The following is a 13911-nucleotide window of genomic DNA, read 5'->3' on the forward strand; positions in this document are numbered from 1 at the left end:
ACTACTACTACTACTACTACTACTCTTCCTTCTCCTTCTACTTCTTCTTCTCCTTCTCCTTCTTTTTGGTTAAACAAAGATTTTATTGCTTGAGTGCATAGACAAATTTATGCAACCAGGGCAGAGGCTGTGGGTGACTCAAATTTCCAACTTGGGGGAGGGAATTCGCTTGGTCTTAGGAATATTGAGCCAACCAGTAAATATGTCCCTGGGTCAGACTGAGTCAGAATTTTAGCATCCTGTCCTTTCTGTTCCTCTCAAGATGGTTTCAAACAACAACAGCTTTCTTAAGTAAATGGTAGAGCTCCTCAGGAAGATCAGGGTGAGTCCTTTGGGCTTCAGAGTTTTCCAGGTTTGATTTGCCTGGCACAGAAGGCACTTGGCCAAGGCCCTGTGGACCTCTCAGAATCACACTGGTTCCTGAGGGAGTCAGGGCGTTCTCGACCAGTGTGTCTATCTGCTCGTTCTTGCCCTTGGATGTCAGCCTCAACTGGGTGGGGAGGCTGGGTGGCAAGATGGGGCTGACTGGGACAGGCCCTTCTCAGGGACTGGCCACACAGCCTGTGGCAGTGGTGGTGGTAGTGGCGGTCCGGCAGCAGAAGAGAGCAGTCTGTATGTTAGTGTGTTGCATTGGGAAAATGAACTAACTGTTGACACCTCCTCTCTGTGAACCTCTGGAAGAACTAGATGTGGAGCAAGACCTGTAACCGTTTCCAATGCCATTTATACCTGAAATACTGTGTAGAGTCTGGAAAGGCTTGGCCTGTGATTTCAAGTATGGGTAGGGCAGGCTGCCTCTTTTTTTTTTTTTTTTTTTTCCCTTTCTTTTTAAAACCATGCAGTGCTCTACATGCTTAAGACAAAAAGTATTTGCCCTGCATCTGCCCTTAGTTCAGTATTGCAGGTTTCTATCATGGTTGAAAGCTGTCTTTAGACAGACTGTGAATGATTGAAATACTTCTGCATCACGTCTGTGAGTGGCTCACATGAATTCTAGGGAGTGCTGGCAAGTGTGGCTGCAGAGCCAGCTTCTTGGCTTCTTGGCTTCTGATCCCAGCTCCTCCGTACCCCCGTGGGGCCAGTCATTGACATCTCTGGGCCTGCACCCTCCCCTCTGTGACATGGGGACAGAGAGTTGGCGGGAAGGTGAAGTTACGCTGACTTGCGTACATAAAAGTGTTTGGCTCCATAGAGCTTCTGACTGCTAACTGAAGAGGGCTGATACTTTTTTGCTTATGCATCAGTGCATTTGGTTAATTTTACTCCTTCTTGGGGGATCCCTGGGTGGCTCAGTGGTTTGGCGCCTGCCTTCGGCCCAGGGTGTGATCCTGGAGTCCCGGGATCGAGTTCCACATCAGGCTCCCTTTGTGGAGTCTGCTCTTCCCTCTGCCTGTGTCTCTGCCTCTCTCTCTCATTCTCTCTCTCTCTCTCTTTCTGTCTCTCATGAATAAATAAAATCTTTAAAAAAATTTTTTTACTCCTTTTTGTATCTGGGCTGTTTGTAGACTTTGCAGGGCTCCTTGATTGTTTGGCCCGAGAGCTCTTTTTTTTCTTACTTTCATTCTTTTTTTTTTTTTCCTTTATACACTCCTTTCAGGTCTAGGGGTAATGGCATTCAGCAACCAGGGCTATGCTTTATCAAGAACTTCCTGTGCACCAAGCCTCTCCCTTTTCCTTAGATAGTCCTCTCTGGTTGGTATGGCTTCCCTTCCCTTTCTGCACACGTGGACATGAGGCTCAGGGATTCTAAGTAAGTGCTTTGCTGGAGGTCACAGCTGGTTCTTGGTGGCTCTGAATTTACTCCACACCCATCTAGAGGCCACATTTAACCCATGTAGGGCTTTTCCTTCTAAAACTGCATACCTGTTTGAGTGTATTCACAAAGAGATTGGGCTGGTGTGGAGTGACAAGGTGGCCTCTGTATTTGGGCGGATGTCACTTTACCCTGTCCCTCAGTTACCGTGTCTACAGAATGGGGTGAGACTTGCTATAGAGATTGTTATAGAGATAGAGTGAGACAAGATGTGTAAAGCACACAAAAGCAAATGGAAATGGGTGTCCACATTCTGGGACGTTGAACTTGGGACTTGTCATCTTTGGCCTTGGCATATAGCTCACTAGACCATGGTCAGTAGATAAGTAGACTTTACGGGTCATTCCTTACTCATTCTTGTTAAAATGCAACATGCCTCAGCATCTTTCTCAGCCCACGGCTTTTGGTAGATTGTCTATTAAATTGGAGACTTTGACATCCAGGTGCTAGATTTGAAGCTTCTAGTGGCTTGATGCCATGGTAAGTCACAGCTGAGTACCTGCAACAGTGCATGCTTAGATGGTGAATCAGTCAAAAAGCGAGTCTGTTTTCTCAGTTTTAGGTAGGTAAAAGTCATTTTAGTATTTTAGTGGAGCCATTTTAAGTCAAGGCAAACAGCGATGGGATCTAATCTGGCACATCCAGATGCATGGAAACTACCCCACCCACCACCTTCTTGATGAACCCCAGTTCACAGCCTGTGTATTTTGAGGAAATAAATGTGCCTTTATATTTTTTAGAAGCCTCTATAGGCTCTCTGGATGAGAGAGTAATTGCTTGCCAAATAAGCCAGTAACACCCCCCATTGGCAGCTAGTGTCAATTTAATTCATCTAGCAATTAATTGCTTTCCACTCAAGATATTGCTTCTGTTATTTGGAATGGTTATTTAAACCTTGGGTTAACTATTCCTTTGTCATGTCTTGCCAATTAGATGGTCTTCTTCCCTTAAGGGAGTCCAGAAAGCCTCTTCTATAATGGGCAATAAGAAAATACTGGTTCTTCTTTTTGGCAGAGGGGTAAGGGTGCACATGCACGTTCACACACACACACACACACAACACAGGCTGTTTCAGAAGCTAGACTCTTTGGTGCCAACTTGCTGGACTCTCTTGAACTCTTCTGCTTGGGTGTTTGGAATGTGGGTCACCAGGTGTGACTGAGCTTTTGTGGCTACAGCCCATGGGACAAATGAGTTACCCAATGATAGTGAGGCTGCTCAAGGCACAAATATTTATGTAACAACTTGCAGTGATGGCTTCATAAAAAGATGTTAAAGAATTTTTTTTATGTTTCTGCTTTTAAGAAAATTAAACCACATTTGCAACAACGTGGATGGACCTGGAGTGTGTTAGCTAAGTGAAATAAATCAGGCTGAGAAAGACAAATACCATCTGATTAAACTCAGTGTGGAATGTGAGAAATAAAACAAGTGAATAAACAGAATCAGACCTGTGAATACAGAGAACACACTGATGGTTGCCAGGGGTTGGGGTGGGGGGCAGATGGATTAAATGGGTGAAGGGGAGGGGGGGAGACATCAGGCTTCCTGTTAGGGGATAAGGAAGTCACGAGGGTAAAAGGCAGAGCACAGGGAGCACAGTCAAGGATACTGTAATAGTTTGTGTGGTGGCAGGTGGCAGGTGGCAGCTGCACTTGGGGTGAGCACAGCCTATAGAGAAGCTGAATCCTATGTTGTACACCTGAAACCAAGGTAACATTGTGTCAACTATACTTCAACAAAAAAGAGACATATGCATATATAAAGAAACAGTTTTAATTATCTCCTGTAAAAATTTTTAACCTTTTCCTCCTTTCTGAAACCATTTGAAGGGCTAACAAAAATATGTTAAGATACCATGAGATGAAAGGAAATGGGCTTGAAATTTTAGTTGGGAGTGGGCATATGAGATGAAGCCAGTGGGTTGGATGGATGCTAGAGTTGGCTATTGCGCTGGCTCTGAGCTTCCCAGTGGCCCCTGCAATAATGGGTAGAAGTTGACATTGTCCAGAAGCCAGAAAGTATACCTCTTACCCAGGAGAAGCACAGGAAGCACAGGGACCATGCGATGCTGGTCCTCAGTGACCTCCCCACCCCCAGCAGTGGAGAAGGCCGTAGTCCTCACGCAGAGCTATACTACCCCTTTAGTTGGCAGTGCTTCCTTCTGAAAAGGAAATATATTCCATGCACAATCCTCAAAAATGACTTAAAAGACTTAATTACTAAACAGCTTTTTTGTACTCAGAAGGGCTTTGTAATATCAGAATTGGTCAGGCCCAGAGTTATCCCTTGTTTCTTTGTCCCAGGAATATGAAGACAAGGCTGGACGACCTAGCAAGCCACCCTCTCCAAAGCAGAATGTGAGGAAGAATCTTGATTTTGAGCCACTATCTACCACCGCACTCATCCTGGAAGACAGACCAGCGTGAGTCTTAAAGAGAGTCTCTCGAATTTTTGCTCTAGTAGATAAGTACAATTTGCTGATTGCCTTTATGTTAGAAAAGAGCTAGAATCACCAGAGGGAGGAAGAGTAAGCCCTAGTACATACTTAAAATGCTTAGTTCCTCTTTGTTCCTGATGTTAATGTGTGTTCTATAATAATAAAGAACTGATTTGCAAAACCGCCCTGTAACGTAGAAGTTTTGACCAAGGTTTTCCATTCAGGTGGTTTTTCATTTTAGTTTAGCATTTAAAAATACTTAGGTAGCCACCATAAACTACGGGCTGGCTTGTAACTGCAAGAAACCTGGGGAAGTGTCCTGCAAAGCGGGTGTTGCCAGAGCATCTCAGCATCATAGGACAGTTCCTGGACTGGTCTGTCAGTTGTTTGGGGATCAGTGGCACATAGGCTGAGTGATCGTACCAGGCCCACTTCTCTCTGTGCCTCTAGTTCCCATCCGTGGACAAGGTGGATTCTGATGACTGGCTTATAGATCATGTTTGGAGGCATCAGTGAGGTAAAGGGACAACTCCACTGGACGAGCCACAGCTGGTCTCTTTTTAAAATAGAACATTGTGTTTGGGTAGAAAGATCGCACAGCTCTTTGAAAAGACAGAGAAAGAGAGATTGTAAAACAGTGGTCCCTTAGGTCCCTGCCCACCCTGAAATGTAAAACTGACGAAATCTAAAGAAGAAATGGGTTTTCCTTTGTTTTTTAAAGATTTTATTTATTTATTGAATGAGGGAGGGAGAGAGACAATCCCAAGCAGACCTGTGCCAATCATGGAGCATGATGTGGGGCTTAATCTTAGGATCCCAAGATCACAACCCTGAACCAAAATCAAGAGTTGCCTGTGAAGCGCTGGGAAGTGGTCCTGATGGGCTCTTTCTGAGCCACCCAGAAATGGTTCTTCTGATATTAACTCTTTTCCTTAGAAATTGTGGACATGTGGTAGATGAGGAGAGAGTCTCTACAGGGCAGGATTAGAAAGATGAGTAGGGACTCAGAAAGAGCCCATCAGGACCACTTCCTAGCACTGTCAGAAACATGGCCTGTGGAAGAAGGTGCCACAGCCTCTGGCAGAAAGGCAGGGAGTCAGGGCGGGCAGTCGGGCAGTCGTTCAGAATATCCAAGAATGCAGGCTGCTCTGTGTGAGGAGCACAGTAGTGGGACCTTGCTGCCACCCAGTTGACAAGAGTCAGCAGATTCACCAGCACATTTCTGAGAGAGCCTATACATTTTAATTTTTTAAATTTATTTATTTATTTATTCATGAGAGACAGAGAGAGGCACAGACACAGGCAAAGGGAGAAGCCGGATCCTCAAGGGGAGCCTGATGTGGGACTCGATCCCAGGACCCCGGGACTACTCCCTGAGCCAAAGGCAGATGCTCAACCACTGAGCCACCTGGGCATCCCTACATTTTAGTTTTTTACACAGGATTCGAAGTTTTTACACCCATTTAGATTCTCAGAACTGTGATACACATTGGAATGTAAAAGAAATAGATGAGGGCAGCCCAAGTGGCTCAGCGGTTTAGCGCCGCCTTCAGCCTGGGTTGTGATCCTGGAGACCTGGGATCGAGTCCCACGTCGGGCTCCCTGCATGGAGCCTGCTTCTCTCTCTGCCTCTCTCTCTCTCTCTCTGTGTCTCTCATGAATAAATAAATAAAATCTTAAAAAAAAAAAAAAAAAAAAAGAAATAGATGACCCAATAGCTCCTATGAAGCTCGCACCCTTGAGAAACTGGTCCGGGAGCGCATTTGGCTGTATGTGCCACACTTGCCGTTATGGTCCCTCCTTCACAGGAACTGTGACAGCTGTCAGTGTGTTGCAGTCAGCTCATAGTTGCTCTAGAGACCGGGGCAAAAAATACCAGAAGAATAAGCATTTAGGGGAACTATGGGCAGTTGTTCCTTTCTTTCTACTAATTTTTGTACTTCAGATTTTTCTTATAATGAGCTTGTTTTACTTCCGAAAGTAAATATTTTTAGTTTATGAAATTGCTGTGTCTCGGTCATCTTAACAGATACAGTTTTTTGGATCTTGAATTTTTCTTTTTTCTTTTTTCTTTTAGTGAATAATTCTTCAAGTTTTGTTTTTCAAACACCTTTATTTGATATTTATAATGGTGAAAATCCTTTATTTTCTATTAAGAAATCTCCCAGCGAAGCCTGCTGAAGAAGCCCAGAAACACAGGCAGCAGTATGAAGAGATGGTGGTTCAGGCCAAAAAACGAGGTAACGGAATTTGCACATGTTGGTTATGTAAGACTGCACAGGGTTTCATATCTTTCTGGAGATATTCTTTTTACCTTCTGGAGCCCTAGATCCTGAACTTTGGTGAATGCCTTAATAATTTGAAATTTACAATTTTCCACCAAAAGTGTGTGTTTCTCCTGTCCATTTCTGGTAGCTTTCTTCAAGGCAGTAACACTTTGATTTTACAGAAGAAAAGAGACCCTGTTAACAAAAAAAAAAGAAAAAAGAGACCCCCATAGGACAGAAGTGCTGGGCTGGAGAAAGCTTTGGCTTGTGGTGATGAGCAAACTTCCTCCCTCTCTGGGCTCCACTTTCCTGATTTACAAGAAGATGTGATTGGATTTGATAAAAATCCCATGCAGGACTTGAAAACCCTAAGATGGCAGCATGCTTATAATGCATACGTGATAAACACAAAGTGGCCTGTCTGCACAGCGAACATTAATTCAGCCATAAACAGGAAAGACATTTGGATACCTGCCACAGTGTGGACAAACCTTGAGGGCATTTGCTTAGTGAAATAAACTCACTAAAGGACACATACTGTACGATTTTATGTACAGGAAGCTTCAGAACAGTCGATTCTGGATGGAAAGTAGAGTGGTGGCTGCCAGGGATTGAGGGAGGGAAGGACAGAAGGGGGAGTTAGTGTGGAGCTTCAATCTGAAAAGGTGAGAAAGTTTTGGAGGTTGATGGTGCTCACAGCTGCATAACCATGTGAACATACTTAATGCCTCCAATTATACACCTAAAATGGTTAAAATGCTACATTTTGTGTTGGGTGTTTTACCACAGTAAAAAAACAAAACAAAACAAAAAACAAAAAAAACCCCAAAACCAAACCACATATGTTTAGGTTAAGATGCATGGTATTTCTCAGAGTTGCTCCCTACACACTATGAATTCTGCCTAGGCTGCTAGAGGTGAGGCTAGAGGTTCTGTTGGAAAGGGGATCAGCAGGGGGCCTGGGGGGTGTCTCGTTCTCTGGCAGTGTTCTGGTTTTTGATTGGAGGGGGACTTTCATGGGTTTCTGTCTTGTGAGAGTTGAACTGTGTTCTTACTAGTGTCTTCTCCTGTGTGTGCGTTCTGCTTTGAAAGCTTACCAAGGGGTGGGTAAGGCCTGAGCATTCTCAACTTGATGAGGCCTGAAACAGGTCTTGGGAGGGAAGCTTCATGGCCCTGCTTTGGGGCTGTTTTGTTGGTGGTTTCACCTGCTTGACTGAGCAAAGTCCCCTGGCAGGAGAGTGGTGGGTGCCAGTTAACAGGTGCTGTCTCCTTTGTTCGCCCCATGGTTTGCAGAACTGAAGGAGGCCCAGCGGAGAAGAAGGCAACTGGAGGAGCGGTGCCGCCTGGAGGAGAGTATTGGCAACGCCGTCCTCACCTGGAACAACGAGATTTTGCCTAACTGGGAAACAATGTAAGCTGTGCTGGCGGGCACTACTAGGTGCCTCCTCTAGAACCTATCGCCAGCGGCAGAGTAACTGTAACTTCTATCACAGCCTTTGGTGATTTTACCTCCTACTATTGTGTGGCGTGGGGTCTCCCTCCCTACCTCGGCTCAGCCTTGCTGTTCCTTGCCTAGGACCGTGACAGCCCCCATCTGACCCCTAGATTATCTTCTGCTCTGTAGCCCAAGGGATCTTGTGAAGCCCAGGTCTGTGTCCCTCCCAGTGTAGAATGTCCATGACTTCCTGTTCCTGTTACTCTGTATGCAGTGTGAATTCCTTTGCTTAGCTGATGGGATCTTTTGTGAGATAACCTGCCCATTCCTCTCTCAGCTCACCTTCCAGCTCTCCTTCCTCGATGAGCCCTCTTCTTAGGGAGTCACAGGACCTTTGCATGTTCCATCCCCTCTCCTTAGAGTGCTCTTGTCCTGTAATGCCTCATCCAGCTAACTCTTCATTCTTTAAAGCTCAGTCTTCCTTGGGGAAGACTTTCCTGTCCAGGTGACTGTAGAAGACCCCTGAGTACACTGCATCCATCTGCTCAAGAATCTGTTGTCCTCTGAGGATGAGGACCAGGTCTTTGATGACAGCCTCCAGTGGCCAGTATCCAGCATAGTCTAGCAGCTGCTGTCATCTTAACACCCAAGGGACAGCTATAGATCTTTTCTTCCTGCACATTCAGAATGGACTTGTGGATGGGAGTCCCAGGGCCATGTGCAGAAGCCAGTGGCTCCTTTTGGGCCTCAGCCTGTTAGCAGGCACTGCTGGGGAACTTGGATGCGAGTTTCCCTTCAGCTTTTGTCCCTTCCATTTGAACTGTATGTTAGGATATTGGGGACTTGCTTCTGGCACTTGCCTGGGTGTTACTCTCATTATGGGGGTCAGACAGCTCTGTTGAGGATCTCCACCAGGAAAACAAGCTATCCCAGAACCTGCTTTTCTAGGCAGTGTCTTTAATAGGCTGGACACAGTCAGGAAATACTTTTTCTCAAATGAGACTCAGTAACGAAGTTGAGGTGCTCAGAACCTGTGGGCCATCTCCCTATGTGGCTGCAGAACTGCCCCCCCCGTCCCCCCCACCGCCCCCGTCCATCCTATCCTGACGGTTAAAGTGATGTAGATATATGCACTTACACAGCAGCTGTTGTTTAGTGCACCTGCTGGGTGCCAGGCGCTGTGCTTGGTGTCTTGTGCTCTGTTCCACTTGATCTTCAAAACAGCCCTTCAAGGGGAGGCTTTCAGCATCTTGAGGTCAGAGAGGATGTTAATGGGTCAGAGGAGAAGTAATTTGCTCTGGATTCTACTGGTAAGGGTGGACTCAGGATGCAGACCTGGTTTCTGTAGCACTAGCCTGTGCTCTTCCTCTTGTGCTGTGTTGAGAAGCACCAGGGGAGCCATGGCACCTTTACCTCTGTCTGTGTGTTGGCTGTGTATGTCCATGGTAGCAGCAGACCTCAACAACTTTGTGCAGTTCAGAATGTTTTAAGTTAGCAGAGTCTCCTCGCCATCAGAGTTTGGCAGCTCACTACCTGCATGACTGGCCTGTGTGCAGTGGTGAGGCAGCCGCTGCTCGACTCTGGGGGCTCACCTCCACTGTGGCTCTGCAACAGTGCCCCCCTGGCACTCCCACACCGTGCGCAGCTGTTTGCCATTCCTGTAGCAGGCCAGGCTGTTTCTTCTGCTCAGAAAGCCCTTCCCATCCTTTACCTGCTTAAACTGCTGATGGTCATTCAGAACTCAGCTCCAGAACAGTGTCCCGGCCTGTTTGGGCTGTGGCACCCTCCCTGCTCATGCAGGGTCCTTGGCATACCTGTCACAGCCATTGCCCCATGGAAGCTAGTCGTTAATCTCCCAGCCTCTGAAACACTGGACTGCAGTTCGCTGAGGGTGGGGGCTGTACATGTGACTGTATGTCTCTTACTCTTTTGGTCTGGGTTAGGCATACAGACGATGTATTTTAATTGAGAACAAACTCATAAATTCCTGTTGCCGTTTTTGTCCAGGTGGTGCTCTAGAAAAGTTCGAGATTTATGGTGGCAGGGAATCCCTCCCAGTGTGAGAGGCAAAGTCTGGAGCTTAGCCATTGGCAACGAATTAAACATCACCCATGGTGAGTAACTTGCATGACCCTAGGCTTGGAGAATCATACCCTCTCCCCCTGCTACCTTCCACCCCTATCCCTGTGGCTTCTCCTGCCCCCTTTGCCCCGTTAGGAAGAAGGGCAGCCATTGCCATGAAGCCATGTCTCTTGAGAGGCCTAGCAACTGTGTCCTCCAGGAGGGAGAGACAGTGGGGAGGCTGGGGTTGCTCATAGATGCTTCAGTTACATCGTGGTTCAGAGGAAACACCTGCCTTCTTCCTGCTACCTGTCCTCTTCCCTGAATAGGCAGGGTGGCACATATAGATTCCAAAGCATCAGTGGGCTGGGTCATGTCAGGATCTCTTCTCCGAGTACTGTGGAAAGCAAGGCTTGACAGGGACATGACAGTGGAAGGGAGGTGGGTGTTTCTTTCTCTGGAAGTGTCCTATTTGGGGTACTGTTGGCTTTTTTTGCAGCATTTAACTCCAGGTGGCTTATATATAAGCACCTTAGAGGGATGGCTGCATGTCAGGCCTGGGGTCCCTGAGTTCCGGTAGCTTATGTCCAGAGGGGAGGATGAGATGTGCACTCAGCTTTCCTTGGGCCATTTGTCCTGCTGGATGCCCCATGCAGTGTTTATGCTCCAGTAGCTGCACACATGGGCTTACTTCCCACTCTGTGCCTGGCTTCCTGCAAGGCTGCACCCCTGGAGATGGCTGCCAGGAGCTCAGACATGTACCATCAGGTGCTTCATAAATGGTGGCTGCTGCTTCTCCCTTTGCTCCCTGGTGGCAGGCTCAACTGCCAAGATACAAGCCTCTTTCTCGTTTTTGTTAGTGCTCAGCAAGTGCTTGTCACCCCATGGAAGGCACTCGAGTGGAAAACAGGTGGATTTATATCTTCTCTATGTAGCTAAGGTCGTATCATTTATTAGTGACTTTTTCTATTTTACAAGACTTTGATCGTACCCCATGATGGTGGCTTGTCCAGGCAGCGTTCTCAGTCTTGAGTATTGTCAGCCACTTGTGTGGATGATTACTGGTTGCTGCTTCTCGTGACCTCCTCCAAGCTCCATTTCCAGCTAATTTTGACTTCTTTGTGTGAGAAGATGATATGTAATGTTTAACTTGTAGGAATCATCTGTAGATTTTGGGAGTCATCTGTAGATTGCTGAGTACTTATTTCAGTCCTTGTTCTTGAAAATTCTCTGAACTCTGTCAGCTGAACACAGTGCAGAATGCTGTGTGTTTCTCATGATTTTATGTCAATTAGAATCTTTTCTGAAAACATATCAGAGTAGATTGGGCTAAACAGCTAATCAATCAATTATAGATCTGGAAAGTTTGTCTAAATGCCGTTACTAGTTCATTTTATTTAAGTTGCATCTTTCTTGTATGATTAGCTGTCTGGTGTCTGTTGTCCCTCCCCAGAGCTGGTGCTTAGGAAGCTGAGGTCCCACCTATCCTGCTCTGTCACTTGTGCCTGGCACAGCTCTCTGCATGTGGCAGGCTCTCAGGAAATATTTGTGGAATGAACGCATGCTACCTTCTTGGGTTCTCTTTAATCTCAGTTTTACTGAGTATTTAAGGCAGTCTAAGAATACAGATAATCAGTGAATTCCATTTGTTGAGGCAGGGTGTCACATTTGTGTTTTTAACACATCTTCTCTAACATTGACAGCCATCTTGAAAAGCTTAGGGACTATGCCCCACACTGTAGTGTGTGGTGGAATCAGGATTTTTTTCTACCCCTGGCTAAGTCAGAAGCTAGTGTTCCAATTTGGGAAGCCCTGGAGATTTGCTCTTAAAGCTGTGGTTGTGTGGGGCGCCTGCGTGGCTCAGTCGGTAAAGTGTCTGCGTTTGGCTCGGGTCATGATCTCAGGGTCCTGGGATGGAGCCCTATTTGCTGAGTGGGGAGTCTGCTCCTCCTCTGCCGCTCCCCTTGCTTATGCTCTCTCATGTATTCTCTCTCTCTTTCTCTGAAATAAATAAAATCTTAAAAAAAAAAGGGTTGTGAAATTGGAAACTTCTAGGAAGTCAGTATACTACTACTACTACTAAACCTTCACTCTTCGGCAAGTCCTTGTGCGTTGAAGTCAGGTCTGGGCGGAAGGTATGTTTGCTCTCCCCCTCATCCCTGTAAACACAGCAATAAAGCCACAGAAATACTTTTAAAATGCTGATGCTTTGACCCATTCTGCCCTGCGGCAGCCAACATCTGTCCTTGAACTGTGACATACCTCTTTGGGAAGTGGTTCTTGGCCACTGCATTGCTTCCTTCCATCTTCTGTTAACGTGATGAAAGCCAAGCCAACCTCCAGGAATGTGAGAGCAGGTGGAGGTTCCCCAGACCCTCTCGTTTAGTGATGATAAATATGAGTTATATTTCTTTTTTTTCTTTTTTCTTTTTTTTAATAATAAATGTATTTTTTATTGGTGTTCAATTTGCCAACATACAGAATAACACCCAGTGCTCATCCTGTCAAGTGCCCACCTCAGTGCCCATCACCCAGTCACCCCCACCCCCCGCCCTCCTCCCCTTCCACCACCCCTAGTTCGTTTCCCAGAGTTAGGAGTCTTCCATGTTTTGTCTCCCTTTCTGATATTTCCCACTTATTTTTTCTCTTTTCCCCTTTATTCCCTTTCACTATTATTTATATTCCCCAAATGAATGAGACCATATAATGTTTGTCCTTCTCCGATTGACTTATTTCACTCAGCATAATACCCTCCAGTACCATCCATGTTGAAGCAAATGGTGGGTATTTGTCGTTTCTAATGGCTGAGTAATATTCCATTGTATACATAAACTGCATCTTTTTTATCCATTCATCTTTCGATGGACCCTGAGGCTCCTTCCACAGTTTGGCTATTGTGGACATTGCTGCTATAAACATCGGGGTGCAGGTGTCCTGGCGTTTCACTGCATCTGTATCTTTGGGGTAAATCCCCAGCAGTGCAATTGCTGGGTTGTAGGGCAGATCTATTTTTAACTCTTTGAGGAACCTCCACACAGTTTTCCAGAGTGGCTGCACCAGTTCACATTCCCACCAACAGTGTAAGAGGGTTCCCTTTTCTCCGCATCCTCTCCAACATTTGTGGTTTCCTGCCTTGTTAATTTTCCCCATTCTCACTGGTGTGAGGTGGTATCTCATTGTGGTTTTGATTTGTATTTCCCTGATGGCCAGTGATGTGGAGCATTTTCTCATGTGCTTGTTGGCCATGTCTATGTCTTCCTGTGAGTTACATTTCATAGTCGTACCCTCTTTTGCCCTGGCGACTAGCGTGTTGAGTCAGATTCTTAACAAGGCCGGAAAAAGGTCATCAATCAAGATTTTACTTGTTGGATCACAATACTGTTACTACAACTGGGCTTATATTTTAATAAGACAGGATGCGTGGTCAGGAAGGCAGAGGTGCTCTGCTTTTTTTCTCCAAAAGTAATGACAGAAATTCTCTGGGTGGCTATAATTATAACTCTCAGCAATCCATTGGTGTTCGTCAGCAATATGGACATGGACGAGGGGCCCGGGACTGGGAGGTCTCTGAGAGTACAGTCCTCTCTGCTTCCTTCGAGAATGGGGTGTGGATATACCTACGGAGGGCTGTGTCTGTAAGAGCAAGATCTGTGAGCTGGAGACACTATATCACTGGTCCTAAGCTGCTCAAGGAGAAGACTTACTGAAGGAGGAAGTTGTAAGTTTGGAGGAGATCTGGAGCCTTATGGGGACTCATCCTGGTGATTTGCTGCCAGCAAGACCCTAATGTTTTGAAGCCTCTGCCCATTGTGCTTGACCCCTACCCACTTCAGGGAGCAAGATTAGGAAGGCTGGGCCACCGGGTAGCAGTTTCATCTTGTCTTTATCTGAAACA

At 46.1% G+C, this 13911-nt stretch overlaps 1 protein-coding gene across 7 annotated transcripts in view; it reads left to right on the plus strand.

Annotated features, from left to right (window-relative positions):
• The window catches only part of TBC1D14 (TBC1 domain family member 14), a 106632-nt gene that overhangs the window by 71611 nt on the left and 21110 nt on the right, over window positions 1-13911 (plus strand). For all 7 annotated transcript variants that reach the window (XM_041751840.1, XM_041751841.1, XM_041751837.1 and 4 more), the window contains 4 exons: window positions 4120-4238; window positions 6411-6493; window positions 7814-7931; window positions 9963-10069. In XM_041751840.1, coding sequence (XP_041607774.1) covers window positions 4120-4238; window positions 6411-6493; window positions 7814-7931; window positions 9963-10069 — 427 coding nt within the window. The remainder of the gene's footprint in view (window positions 1-4119; window positions 4239-6410; window positions 6494-7813; window positions 7932-9962; window positions 10070-13911) is intronic.

The sequence above is a fragment of the Vulpes lagopus genome, chromosome 4 (assembly GCF_018345385.1).
Source record: "Vulpes lagopus strain Blue_001 chromosome 4, ASM1834538v1, whole genome shotgun sequence".
NCBI lineage: Eukaryota > Metazoa > Chordata > Mammalia > Carnivora > Canidae > Vulpes > Vulpes lagopus.